The sequence below is a fragment of the Equus przewalskii genome, chromosome 17 (assembly GCF_037783145.1).
Source record: "Equus przewalskii isolate Varuska chromosome 17, EquPr2, whole genome shotgun sequence".
Taxonomy (NCBI): domain Eukaryota; kingdom Metazoa; phylum Chordata; class Mammalia; order Perissodactyla; family Equidae; genus Equus; species Equus przewalskii.
Genome location: NC_091847.1, coordinates 51,114,737 through 51,129,681, shown reverse-complemented (window position 1 = coordinate 51,129,681; position 14,945 = coordinate 51,114,737). Strand labels below are relative to the sequence as shown.

At 40.0% G+C, this 14,945-nt stretch overlaps 1 protein-coding gene across 2 annotated transcripts in view; it reads right to left on the bottom strand.

Annotated features, from left to right (window-relative positions):
• Window positions 1-14,945, bottom strand: part of ITGA6 (integrin subunit alpha 6) — a 76,945-nt gene that overhangs the window by 16,913 nt on the left and 45,087 nt on the right. For both annotated transcript variants that reach the window (XM_070581556.1, XM_070581555.1), the window contains exons 7-19: window positions 14,733-14,926; window positions 14,497-14,585; window positions 13,668-13,786; window positions 8,750-8,848; window positions 8,440-8,501; window positions 3,957-4,117; window positions 3,618-3,761; window positions 1,787-1,902; window positions 1,480-1,669; window positions 1,308-1,391; window positions 1,132-1,211; window positions 901-978; window positions 711-813 (exon numbers count right to left, since the gene is read on the bottom strand). In XM_070581556.1, the coding sequence (XP_070437657.1) occupies window positions 711-813; window positions 901-978; window positions 1,132-1,211; window positions 1,308-1,391; window positions 1,480-1,669; window positions 1,787-1,902; window positions 3,618-3,761; window positions 3,957-4,117; window positions 8,440-8,501; window positions 8,750-8,848; window positions 13,668-13,786; window positions 14,497-14,585; window positions 14,733-14,926 (1,519 nt within the window). The remainder of the gene's footprint in view (window positions 1-710; window positions 814-900; window positions 979-1,131; window positions 1,212-1,307; window positions 1,392-1,479; window positions 1,670-1,786; window positions 1,903-3,617; window positions 3,762-3,956; window positions 4,118-8,439; window positions 8,502-8,749; window positions 8,849-13,667; window positions 13,787-14,496; window positions 14,586-14,732; window positions 14,927-14,945) is intronic.

The following is a 14,945-nucleotide window of genomic DNA, read 5'->3' as shown; positions in this document are numbered from 1 at the left end:
CTTCATCCTGCTGGAGTCGGGGTGGGCCCACTATTGCTATTTCAGATTTTCACTTCGACGATGGTCACTACTCTTTCAGGGAAGTGATTTGAGCCATGCAGACCCAAACCCATGTATGAGTTACAAGCCAACTCTGTACCACGTGTGTATGTTCATTCAACTGGACTTAGAGGCACTATGATGGCCTACTTTGAAATGGTTCAGAGCAATCATTAATCGTCCTTACTGGCATATGCCAAATCCACATTTGCCATCACAAAATTGCACTTGTGAAAGGTAAGTGAACATTAACCACAAGCAATAAGAGAGGTGACCTTATACCGGAGGAAGAAATAAATCACAACACATTCTAAAGCCAAATATAAATTACTTTGGGATTTTTCCTTGTTTCATAGATAGACTCTGGGGGGAAAAATCAAGTATTCCTTTGTCTCTGCACCACCTATACATTTAAAACTCTCTAATAAGAAAAAGACCAAACTGAACTGGATTCTGAACAAAGTCCTGGGTTGAATGGCAGTTGCCGTTCCCCAATCTGGAAGACAATATTTTTACCAAAAGCCAGTATGTTGTTTACAAACTGGCAAACTCACTTTAAACTGAGCATTTATCATTCTTATTAATATTACGAAAATTACATATTCAAGACCACATATCATACATGTCAGCTTCCGGTAAGTATAATAAAAGGACCAACTGCTACTACTTACCCTGAACTCATACTCTATCAAACTTCCCACTTCATCCTCAGATTTCATAGCTTGCTCACCAAGAACTGTACCTCCAAAATAAACCTGGGAAGGTTTAGCAACTCTGTTAAATTAAAAAACACCAGTTTTAGTGAGGACTGTAAATGGTTCTTTCAAACACTGATTTGTTATGCTAAACACAAACACTTACCCGGAGACCGATAAAAGCAGTTCAATAACCACTTTTGCTGTAGCTGTAATTGGAGCCAAATTATCTTGATTGCTTGTTCTGAAAATGAAAAGGAAACAATAGGGTTTTATTTTAACAGTCATTTTTCTCATTACAATTACACTTCTTTTATGAGTTAGATCAGGGCCAATTCATTGACTGGCTGTGTTTTCATGAAATAATTCTGAATGGAAAGGTTGAAGTAACTCTTACGTTTCCAACTTCAGATTAATATCCAGATCTCTGGTGTCAAAGGTGACCTCAGTTGTACTTAAAATCAAATAAAAAGTAACCTAAAAAACAGAAATAGTCATCAACACAGGCCAAGCATATCGACACTGTAAAGGTATTCAAAATAGTAAAATCCAATATGTGAAGGCATCACTTACACTGGAATTTCTTTTAAAAGGATTTCCAAGTTCACAGTCTGCTTGTGAGCCGTTTTGATTGGCAACACAACTCAGCTGTTTCTCCTATAACAGAAAACACAGTAGATCACAACACAGTCACCTGCACACAGTGTTGGTTTTTCCCTCTCAGCTGGTCTCTAAAAATACTCACAGGGAAAGCCCTCAGCTCTCTATATGCAGAGTAAGTCAAAGTGTCTGGAAACGTCGCGATGAGTTTAGCTTCATGAGCGTCATCACCATCCTTTGTGGGGTTCCTTGGGTTGGAAGGGCTGTTTGTCACTGTTATTTCTAGAGCAATGTCCTTCTGATCTTTTAGAACGAGTTCCGGTACACCTTTTTGACTATAAAAAACACAAGGAAAATGACAAGTCCTCAATACATTTTCAGTAGCCTTTTCTTAACAAAAAGCCACAGCAAAGCCAGAGTCATTTTTGCTAGTACTAGATAGTGATTCTTACATTGGTAAATAAGAAAATTTGTCTTGATTTCCTTCTCGGGTACAAAATTTATATTCTAGCTTAAGGTTGCTGTTACAGACATTGTCGTTTCCACATCCCTCTTTTAAGAAGTGCACCTGTAGGAAAACAAAACCATTGTAGTTTATGCCATTGAGGACTCTGAGTAGGTGACTGGCTGTATCCATACAGCTCATTTCCCTGTGTGACAGTTACCATAGCAGAATTCAAGCTTCAAACATACTTTGCCATGCATCTAATGCCCACTCTGTCCTTTAACAAAACTGTGTTTTAAGAACGCTTTGCCCCTGCCATTGAGGTAGTGTGGGGTAGGAAAGAGCGTGAGCCCCGCAGCCTCAGGTCTACATTCCAGCCTGGCTTGCCACTCACTTAGCTATGTGGCTTTGAGCAAGTCACTTAACCTTTCAGAGTCTAAGTTTCGTCATAGGTAATATGGGGATACCACCACCCTATTTTATAGGGCTACTGTAAGAATTACAATAATGATGATGCCACCCAACACACGATTACATATTTTAACTCATTTAATCCTCACAACAGACCCATTAGAAAGATTCTATTAGGAGCCCCATTGTACAGACGAGGAAACAGAGTTTCAGGTCAGGAAAGCAAATAGCACAGAGTGTCTAGCACAGTACTAATGGGTGCTCGATAATCACACTGATAAATAATTAGGAAAACTATCTCCTTGCTTGTCATGTTTAACATGACTACAGAGCTGAGACTATAGACAAGAAATATTAATGTGATAATCAATGACATCAAAAGTATATTAAAAAAAGTATCCAAAAGTATAAAGAGCTATACTTGGTGACAATAAAGACTGGCAATGTGTAGATTTAGGCATCAGCTCCTAAGCCTACTGCAGTGAGTACTCCCGGAAAGCTTCATCAGTGGGTCACCGGAACCAGGAGGCTCTAGCACCAACTGGAGTTTTTTTATTTTTTAAGGAAGATTAGCCCTGAGCTAACACCCACTGCCAATCCTCCTCTTTTTTTGCTGAGGAAGATTGGCCCTGAGCAACATCCATGTCTATCTTCCTCTACTTTATATGTGGGACGCCTGCCACAGCATGACTTGATAAGTGGTACATAGGTCTGTACCCAGGATCCAAACTGGTGAACCCCAGGCTGCCGAAGCAGAGAGTGTGAACTTAACCGCTATGCCACCGGGCTGGCCCACAGTACCAACTGGATTTTGACAGCAAGCACATAAGGACAAATCCAGATGTCACAGCTCCCTGGCTTAATCTTGCATCTCAACCATCCTAAACCCTAGCAAATAGACCCCACCTCACATGAGGTATACAGCAAGCCATATTCTAATATAAATTTTTCTTCCTAAGATTACCTGGGCTACATTAGGCATTAAGTGACTATTTCATTGCTAATTTTTTTTGCCTTACTCAACTTTGATATTCCTTGATTTTAATGTTCAGACTGACAAAAGTTTTCTCCATTTTAATGTTCTCAGTGGTAAAATACAATGTATTTTTCTTTCCACATACAGCTATAGGAGAAATTTGATGTGAGAACAGTAGGTTCTGCCCATTATAGTCTTAATAAGTTGCAGTGGCCAAAAATCATTAAGAAAAACACTCTCTGGCTCCAAACTATATTCCGTATGCTTCTATATTCACTGCTAATTTGGGGAACAAATCTTCTCAAACAAACTTGGCATATATTAAAAAGTTTATTTAATACAAAGAAATGGCCTTTAAAGGAAATCACTAGGTTCTATTGCCTTCAAACACATTTGATTTAGCATAATAATATGAGAAAACTTTGGTAAAACAAAAGTCAGAAAGACTTACGTCTGTATGTACTGTTTTGGGTTCGTTTGAATTCAGAATTGGAAGAACTTCTAGAATTGAATTCACTCGCCTCCGAGTGTTTGGCTCTTGAATCTCTACGGAAGCAGTTATGGGAATGGGCCGCAGTTTATCTCTAATATTTTCCTGAAAAGTATGCAGAGAGATGGTTAAGCACGATATGAACGCTACTGGGGACTCCTAAACAATGCCTTATTTTGTATTGAATTGAATAACTGAATAATGTGTTGCTATTACAAATTTCAGAAATCCACGTATGCCACCATAAAACCCAACTTCTGTGCCCTTTAAAACACTGATGCGACTGTCTGCAGGCCTCACCTGGAGCCAGAGGGTTTCCTCCATGCACATCTTCTGCTTCTGCCTGTTCAGCGTGAGTTCTTGAGTATACTTGGGCTCAGAACCTTGGTTTCGAAACTGAACTCTTGAGGACAGCCCAGATTTTCTTCTCTCTTTTTCAGCCTCGAGCGTGCCGACAATAGCTAGATAAAATGAACAAAATCCTATGAACTTAAAGTGCATTCATGCACAATTCAGCTATAAGTATGCAGAGCTCCTTTTCAAAATATTTCAATTCCCTGTAGAAGAACTTGTTCCCACAGCCACTGTTTCTCTTCATATTGCCTGCTAATGCACATTTTGACTGACTTAGGATGTTTCCAGTCGAGCTGTCCTTCCCTGCCCATTGCTGTTAACAAAGGTTTTAAAGTGAAACTTTCACTGGGCCACCTGGGGGAGCTCGAGAATAAGTCAAAACCTCTGAGCAGCATCTAAGAATCAGTTTCTGGCTGAATTTCAAGAACTCACAGAGCACTAAAAATAACAGGAGGGGACTCAACAGTCCCTAAGGGCCTAAACTGACTTCCCCTTCAAGAGTCCTACGCTCAAATGGCCTAGCACCTTGATAGTCAAAAAAGGCCTGCAGACCACCAGCAGCAGCAGCATCTCCTAAAGCCACTAGGAAACCCTCGCCACACCTACTGAACCAGAATCTGCATTTTAACGGGATCCCAAGTGGTTCTTTTTTTTTTTCCCTCCTTTTTCTCCCCAAAGGCCTCCAGTACATAGTTGTATATTCTTCGTTGTGGGTCCTTCTAGTTGTGGCATGTGGGACGCTGCCTCAGCGTGGTTTGATGAGCAGTGCCATGTCTGTGCCCAGGATTCGAACCAACGAAACACTGGGCCGCCTGCAGCGGAGCATGTGAACTTAACCACTTGGCCACGGGGCCAGCCCCCCAGGTGGTTCTTATACACATTAAAGTTTAATAAGCACTGATAAAGGGCAGTTGTCCAAAGGAGGAGGAAGTGTCTTTTGACACTAGGATGAGACTTTTCACTTAAAGAAAAATTAAAAGGTAAAACATATTCCTTTGAGTGGCTGGAGGGCCCGTAATACAGCTCCCACAACAAGCTTCCAACCGCCAAAGCTCGGGAAGGCACATCCCGCCCTTGATTACCATACTAACGGAGCCTGGAGGCGAGCCAGGATTTGGATGATCAAAATCTCATTTCTTGACTTCAGAACGCATTCTTTGCCAGTTTGCTGGATGTAGCTGCTATGTTTCTTTATGGGCCAATATTTAAATAACCTACACTCAATAATCACTCACTAACCATCAGAAGGGGAAGCAAACCAAAGTGTGTACAGGGCCAGAGAAGGTAACCTCAAGGCAAAAAATCTGCCCCAGAAAACGTAGAAAATTATCAACAACTCATGTTCTAGTATTCACATTAGAGTTGGGAAGAGACCTTCTGAGAGCATTTATTTTAATACCCTCTTCTTACAGATGAGGAAATGGAGGCCCATAGAGCTGGGTGACTGGCCCAGGGACACAGAGTGAGGGACAAAGGCAGTGCCAGCTTCTAAGTCTCTGTCACAAACACAAAAGATGACTGCTTGATATGTCCAGTTCCCACTTCCTCCAGGCCTCTGTATGAGTCACTCTCTCCCTCCAGGCTGGACCCCCTCCTTTTCCAGCTTGCTCCACTGCCTGGGTAGCCTTACTCCTTCATATCTCAGCAGGGACATCACTTTCTCCAGTGGAGCTTTTCCTGGGCCCCCTGCCCCAGGGGATCGGACAGTACTCTATGTCTCCAATCACTCCACTTAACCCACTACACTGTAATTGCCTGACCATCTCTCTTGGGCAAAGCCGTGGACAGGGACCACATCAGTCTGTTCATCACTGCATTCCCCAGCAAAAGCACAACACCTGATATAAATACGATTTGTAGACAAGATGAACAGAAGTGGGAGTGACTGGCATCACCATACACACAACGCACATCTGCACACACACACACACGATGTGATGTTACTCTTACGCTGAGACGATAGCTCTTCAGATGTGTGAAACCAAAATTTAGAAACACTGACAGTTTCAATAGTAATTTCTGAGTCCATCTGAAGAATTCTTAAATGTCACAGCTGCCAAATGGAATGTGCCTCCATTTTAGACCCTCTGTAGCCTTGACATCATCCATTTATTGGTGACCTGCTAACTTCACAATGAACCAGACGAAGGCTCACATGCTGAGTGCCCCTCACAGCAAAAGTAGGGGAGGGTGTGGGTACATTAAAACCGTTTGTCTACCAAACCCACTCTAACCTTCCCTAACCCCCTAGACAGTTCACATCATCTTAAAATCCTTGTGGGTCACCTTTGCCGACCTTTTGAGGGGCAAGCCAAGTAGAATACTCATTAAGGCTCAATTATAAATATGTGTATGTATGGAATACCACATCTGAGGACTGCCGAGTTAAAACAGCCTGCTCAAACAATAAGCTCACATTCTCAGACACTGGGAACAGATTTTAGACGTATTAACTTAGGCAGCTTTGTGGAAGTTCTGTTTTATCTGATTTCACATTTCCCAATACTGTGGAAATACAGGTAACAAAAATACATTTTCTCTAAATGTCTTCTAAGAAAAAAGTTCTATCCACACAGCCATGAATAAACACTTGGGTAAGGGAGTAGTTACATAACATAAAATTAATCCATATGGCATCATACGTTGCATTAAAGCTAGAAGAAAGTTTTAATTTATTTTATATAAATGATCAATTGGGGGGATAAGGAGCGCTCTAGTGAGACTTCACATCTATACTCAACTGAGAGTGGTGTGAGCAAAGGACAGACTAACAGAATGAAAACGTTTCCCCTTTTCCTCTTGTTGCCTAGCCAAAGAATCACTGTTTTTCCTTGTCTCTCTAGTCCACTTCCGAACACAATGGTAAAAGGTCTGTTGTCCAAGCAGGTAAGGGTAAGGTATTGTATTTGGGTAAAAATAACACAAAAGATACTGGAAAGGATGACAGATGGTGAGAAATCATGGAAGCTGTTTTCTTGTCATTAAAAGCCACACAAAAGAATTGTTTTCTATACTCAATAAATGCCAGCCACATCAGAAAGCAAAGTGAAAGGCCACGGCTCCCCCTGTGCATAAAGTCATAATACACCAACACCAAGCACGCTGCAGGCAAGGTCTGCAGGTCCCGTGGAGAGAAGATAAAGCAGGAGACCGCCCAGTAGAAGGGGCCTAAAAGATCAGGGAGATGAAGAAACCACCTGAGGAAAGATTAACTCAGGCAAGATGAAAGCTAAGTGGGCTTACGACAGCGCGAAGTGGGTGAAGGCAGATTTATTTGCCAAATTCTGGGACATTAAAAGGGACATCTTGTTAATAAAGAAAACAGAGTAATTCTTTAGATAACATGGAGAAACCTTAAGAGAACTCATTACCTCAAGGTGGAATAAAATAAAAAAAACATGAAAAGGACAGAAGCACCTTGCCCTTCCAGAAAGCGTCCGTTGGTGGCATGCTACACGGTAACACCAAGTCGCTGGGACCATGGCCTGACCCAGAATGGAAACCACTCTCACTCTTTGTGCCTCCTCTTTGGGGAAAAGATTTTCTTTAAATTCCACAGCCCCATCTTCACTCTGGAGCTGAGCAGGTGGTTACACCCGAAGAGGTGTGGCTGCTACAAAAACATACCAGAGAAGGCCTTGGTGATAACTGCTATTGTGAGAGAATCCTAAACCCTGTCAGAATTTGTGGCAAAAATCCTGTTCGGATTATCAAGAAAGGAAGCAGAATAATACCTCATAAGTGACAAACTGCTTTCACCACATTATCTCATTTGATCTCTACCACAATACTATATGGTAATTTTTATCAGAGGCATTTTTTTAACTGACGGGAAAATAAAAACTCTAATGCTAAGGGACTTGCTCTATGTTGTAGGGTCAGTCACCATCAGAGCTGGAACCAGGAGCAGAGCCCCAGTCTCTGAATTCTCAAGACCAGCCTTCAAATCCCCCAGAGGCCTGCACTCGGGGACACAGCTTGGGTGTTCCAGGCCACGGAGGCCTCTTTGGGAGGGGACCGGGGAGTACAGGGGGTCTAAACTGGCAATTACTCTGTGTGGTACTGCGGCTCTGCAGTCGCTCTCCTACAACCACCCCCCACCACCTCACAACCACAAAACCAATTTTCCACACTGCCTTTCAAAGACAGAAACGGAGGAAACGGTTGTGGTAGCAAATGAGTACTTTTCCAAGGCATTCTGTCCTAAACCAGCTGCCCTGGAAAATTCAGATGGGGACCAAATGGAGAGTTTTTCCCTCATGGGCTTCACCGTCCTGATTAAAGAGAAGACAACAGACACATTTAATTCTTTAAACAAGAATTTATGGACCCATTTTGGCCATTGCAGTTTTATTTTTCTGTTATTTCTGCAGAACTTTCAACCTGGCAGACAGAAAATACACAATTTTTAGATGTACTAGGTACTTACATATTGAAGGATTGTAACCAGAGGGTTTGGCAGTATATTCATAACAGGCCTTAACCTTGAGGCTGTAGAAAATCAAACACATATTTCTTAAAAGATGCATTATTGCAGTAGGAAAAACCCCAACATGTTCCCAGCTCTCAAATCCCTGACTGCCCACTGATGAGTAGAATGTTACATATTCACTCGACAGATTCCTTGTCCCTTTGCCCATTTCTCCTTCAGTCTTCCCTGTGGCTCCTTGGGGCACAGGGTCATCATAAAGCAGAGGTGTGAAAGTGAGGGGGATTACCCGGACACAGGAAACTCTTACCATATCCCGCTGGGCGCCCCGCAGGCTGTTTTCTGGCGGAGATCAATTCTGTTAGGTGTTACTGTGACGGTTTTCTGAATGTTAATCACAGGCCGGGATCTGAAGACAAAGGAGTGAAGAGAAGCTCAGCCTTCTGCTGCCCCGAATGTAAGATGAATTCATATTCTAGAGGGCATCCCCCGCTGCCTACTACATCTCAAAAACCACAGGGGAAAAAAATGTTCCCCCATGGGATATTTTCCCCCATTGCTAAAGAAAATAACTATTAACAGATAAAATTTAAAACTTAGTAATACAACATTTATAAGGAATTTTTAAACATTTATTTAAAATTATAAAATGTTTTATAGATTTAATATTAGAGTTTTTAAACTGAAAGAGTAATATGTACAATATATAAAAGTTCCAGGGTTTTCAGGCAAATTTTATGTCTCTGTCCCCACTTAAACCTCTAAGTACCCTTGTATGTCCTTCCAGACGCACATCATAGTCTGTTTCTATTAAAAACATTACCTAAAATTAAATATAGAAATATCCATATAATTTTCTTAAATGGGAGCTTTTCACGCTTATTGTTCTGCATGTTGCTTTTTCTCACTCAGTAATATTTCAGAGGTCTTCTCATAGCATACACATAAATCTAGTTCGGTGGTTTTCACAGCTGGTGGTGTGCAGTGCACCAGCGTAAGCTCATTTCTTTAACCAGTCCCTCTGTGGACATTTATGTTGTTTTAGGCGTTCAACTCTGACAAACATCCTTGTACATGCATCCAGGCACACATTTGAATCTATCTGTAGGACAAACTCCTAGCAACAGAATTTCTGAGTGGAAGAATATGTACATTTTTAATTATGAGCAATCTTGCCAAAATACCCTCCAAAAAGGTTACACCATATCAGGGTTTCTACATACCCATGAATTTTAGTAATACAGACAATACAGGTCTCCACCTTACAAACAGATGCTCTTCCTTATCCTCCTCGGAATCTCCCACCCCCAACCTTAAGTCTTTGTCGTCTTGCTGCCAGAACTGACTACAACTTTTCTACCCCATAATCTCTCCGCAGGCAAAAACTTGAATCCTTTAACCTTTCCCATCTCTGCTCTAACTCCAACCTCCCAAATACTCAAGAAGCCAGAATCCACACCTTATCCCTTCTCACCATATAAAAACATCTTTTTTCTCCCTTATATAGTCTCCTCTAGCCCCCACAGCCAAAGGGGTCACCACCAGCCTACGGCCTGACCTCTGCCACAGGCACCAGCAACACAAGTCTATGGTGGTTGGGGTGCGAGTGGGATGGGGAGATACTGCACCTCTCTTCTTGTGGCTCCCCAGCCAGCACTCAGAATGGGTTCCATGGTGTCGTTACCACACGGATTCAGTTAGGCTGACTTTAGTGGGTTTGTGGTAAACCAAGCCATCCCAGAGAACAGTGTTTCCATAGGAAAATGCACTCCAAATCCCAAATGGCTGGCTCAAACTTCTGGAATCAATCTACCAGCAGGCTACAGACGGCACAGGCATATTTATGGGGAAGGTGGAAGCCAATAAAAGGCAAATGCTCCCACATTCCCTTCTTCATTTCCCTTTATCTCCATTGTTTATCTTTCTATTGTTATTTTGGACAGCTGTTAGTTTCTAAGATACTAACTAGATACATTCTTAAAGTTTTGAAAGCATATTTAAAAGGCAAAAATTCACAAATATTTCAAAACCAGTTGCAACACATGCTTATGTGTTTTACATATGGTATTAAGGCTTTAGCATGGCATAAATTTCTAAAGGAAACATTTTAACACACACTTCTGCCCAAACCCTATTTTTATTTCTGTGTTTTAAACACACAACATACACACAATTTTAAGTGCGTAGGATATATGGACCATGAAAAATGTGTCTTTTAACTCATAAAGCAAATCTTATTGGCTCAGCTTCCTCATGGGCAATCGGCATTTATTTACTAATTACTCTGAAGTACTAGTATGATTTAATGGGAAAAATGCTCAGGACCAAAGTTGGGATCCTGTTCTCGCAGGATCCAGCCTTAAAAGCTCAAGCAAGCCCTGGGCCTCCATTCCTTCACTTATAAAATAAGGGAGTCGGTTCTCCTCTTGTTATGGAAGGATTGTGAAATTTACTTTCATACTATCTATGAGGGAAGAAGGAACAAGTTTACAGGGTTTATAACCTACTTATGAGGACAGGAAAGTAAGGGTATTAAAATATCAGTTACCCACAGAGACGAATATTCACCTGACTAAAGAGAGGTCATGTACTGGGGAAGACTTGGAAACCAAATTTTGGTACAGGAAGTCAAGTCTTCTGACACCTGAGGGCTATACCCCAAACTAGAACCAGAAGTTCAATCGCTTTTTGATAGAAACTCTGCTGAAATAGCTGAATGTGACATACTTTTCTACCTTTTAAAAACGTTGACTATTTTAAAGTTAATAATATCTTTATGAACAGAGAGAAACAGGCATACGAAGGCAGTGTTTGATAGATAGAACAAGGCTGAATACTTCAACCTAGGAGGACACACAGTTCCATGTCACTCCCCAGTGTGACAGCCCAGAAAGTCAAGAGGTTCCTGGGACTGATATTTATCACCACAAACACAAACCACAACCGATGCATCCGTGTCTTCCTGAGCCCTTTCCTTCCCCAATCACACATATGTGCTCATTTAGTTAAATGAATTTTTTTTTGACTTCTTCCTTTGGCCTCACTACTATCTCAGATACATTCTTCTCCACTTATTTTCATGTCTCCTACTTTTGCCATATAACTTCTCCTGTGGTTCTTAGTCTTCACATGAAATGGCTTTCATAGATCTTGCTATTTAACCAGAAAACTATTTTTCTATAGTATTCTATACTACACTCTGTATACATATACTATATTCTCTTTTTTGTAGCATTCTCTTTAGAAGTGTCCTGGTGTTGTGGCCTGGGTTTCTTATTCCCAGGAGTTTTGCTTAGGATCATATTTCAGATAACTGAGGCTATAGCTACACTTGGCACCCTTCTGGAAGTCTATAGGGCAATGATGGCACCAAGTGTACACATGGCACACAGTTTTTTTTTTCATTTAGGGTTTCACTGCACATTTCTTTACAGATATTCTTTGTGATAAAAATGATTATAAAGCCAAATAGTATAAAGAAAAAAACACATGGTTCATTCTCATTAGCATCAAAGAAATGCAAATTCAATAAAAAAATGAGATCACATATCACACAGGCAAAAATGAAAGAGATTCATCTTGTTCAATGTTGGCAAGAGTATGAGAAAATAAGCCCTCTCATAGGTTGTTGCCATGAGCACAAATTGTTACTTTTCTATGGGTATATGCATTAACACAAAACTGTGCTAACTTTTATCCCAGGAATTCCATTTCTAGGAGTTTTTCTTAAGGAGAAAACAGGCCCATCACACAGAGATATATACAATATTCTATAGCACACTGTTTATAACAGCTAAAGGTAAGGGACTATCTAAAAATTCCATCAATTGAGGATTAGTCAAATGCATATAATAGAATAATATCAAGTTGTTGAAAAGAATAAGTTTGAAATATCTGCACTGACAAGGAGAGAGAACTGAAAGAGATAAGACTTAAAAATCAGATTAGAGGGGCTGGCCCCGTGGCCGAGTGGTTAAGTTCGCGCGCTCCGCTGCAGGCGGCCCAGTGTTTCGTTGGTTCGAATCCTGGGCGCGGACATGACACTGCTCATCAAACCACGCTGAGGCAGCGTCCCACATGGCACAACTAGAAGGACCCACAACGAAGAATATACAACTATGTACTGGGGGGCTTTGGGGAGAAAAAGGAAAAAAAATAAAATTAAAAAAAAAAAAATCAGATTAGAGAACAGCAGTTACATACGGCCTCTTGATTAAACCCTACGAGAGAGATACTCAGAACTATTGAAAGTTGTTCTGTGCAAGACAGGAGTATTGGGGAACTTGTACTTTCTGTAATTCTGTATTAACTTTTATACAAGAATGTGCTACTTTAAAGTAAAATAAAAATAAAAAAACAATTTTTAATGGTGATTTCCAGCGGTGACGAACTCACTGGGAAAGTCTGACTCAACCACGGCTGATGGGCAAACCACTGCGGCCTTCCTGGGGGCCATTTTGGTGAACCTTATGTCTTAAAACACATATGCCCTTCAACTCAGCAACTCACTTTTAGGAGTTTATCACAAGGAAATATCCACGTCATGACCAAAGGAAGGATGTTTACCGCACCTTTGTGTATCACGGAAAAAAAACAAACCTGGAAAGCAACATAAACGTCCGATAACACTATGGCATTTGTGAATAAACAATGATCCAGCCATGTGATGCTGCATAGACAGCCACTAACTTCATTTCAGAAAAGTACTCAACAACAGGGAAAAAACCTACTATGCATTATAAACTCATTTACCTGGAAAAAGTCCACTAGGCATTATCAACTGACAAAGGCAGGTTACAAAACAATATGTACCTTATGATCTCAATTTTGTTAAACGTGCATGCACATTCACAGAAAATAAAAGACTAGAAGGACGTAAACCAAAATATTGGAGTTTAATAATGGATGGTGAAATATAGGGGATTTTTCTTTCCTTCTTTATATTCTTTGTACTGTCAAATTTTCTGTATGTTTTGGTTTTGATCCAAATAAAAGCTTTTACAATATACTTAAGCAAAAAATTTTTACTAATTCTGACTTTTTTCTCAATTCGTTCAGAATTAGCAAAATAGGTTATTACATTGTTACGCTACTCTCAAAAGAAAAATCTTCAAAATTCATACACGCCTTTGAAGTACAGGCATGACAAATTTCAATTCAAAAGGTCAAAATTTCAGTGTAACCTGATTATTACTGAACATGCTTAACTAAAGTGAGAGATAACACACCTGAAAATAGTTACTGAATCTGAGAGGGAACCAACAGCGACATCAGGGTAGGAATTTCTATCAAGGTCCATATTTCCAGCAATTGAATATCCAAAATAAGGCGATTTACCCTCGAGAATCTGAAATGAACAGGACATCAGAATAGACACTGCACCACCAAAACAAGCTTATATATGCTTTGAAAAAGACACACAAATTTCCTTTGAATTGAAGTTTAAAAGTTTACTTATAAATAAGTTAAATTATAAAGAAATTATAAATAAGTATACATAGGATCTAACACTTCATACATTTTATTTAATAAAAGTCATCTGATTTGTATCATATCTGAAAGGATAAAAGAGCCAATTTTTGATAAGCTTGTGTACTATAGTAAGTCAATCAGGGTATTTCAAACCAAACCTCTCTACCTGCCCTCCAAATGTCCTATTTTTCTCACAAGCAATTTTAAATTTTTGGTGTCTGAATTCTCCATGCAATTATAATCATCTCTTTCGTTTGACCAGTTCCATTTCTATATAGTATGCTACTAAAGGAAATATATCACATTTCCATCTATTTATGCTGTCAGGGTAGAATAGTCTTTTCCTTTGGCTTATTTTGATTCCTAACTTATCAAAGAAATTTTACAATTAAAACAAGCAAGTCATTGTATTTATATCTATTTCCAAGCTATCTTCTAAAATACATTTTTTTAAAACATAAAACTCATACTATTGTAGATTTGTAAATAAAACACGATTAGCGTGAAAATTCACTTAAACCTAAATATTCTCTTATAAAGCAAAAAGCTGAGCCCCCTACTGTGGAAATCCAGGTTATTGGTTACCTGTGTTGGTTTGGTATTTATTCCGTTCGCGGCTCCATGATAGATAAAAACCTTTCCCATATCATCATAGGGAGCTCCAACTGCGATATCTGTTGACAACATCACATTTCAACAAACACTATACTTTAAAAACATTTCAATATAGTATTTTAAAATAAGATGCCATAAGCACTCATTACTTTGGACAATCAAAAAACCATTTATAAATCATAACCATTTCACAATTTATTTTCTACCTGGGTAGCCGTCTTGATTAATATCTCCAATATTTTTCACTGCGATGCCAAACATAGAATCTTTGGTTCCATTAAGACGAATTGGCTTGACATTATTCCATCTGCCTTGCTGGTTAATGTAGACATACACTGCCCCTCCAACTTCTCCATCTCTATCAAAATACTGTGGCGCTCCAATCACTATATCTTGCCACCTAGATATGAGGGGAAGAA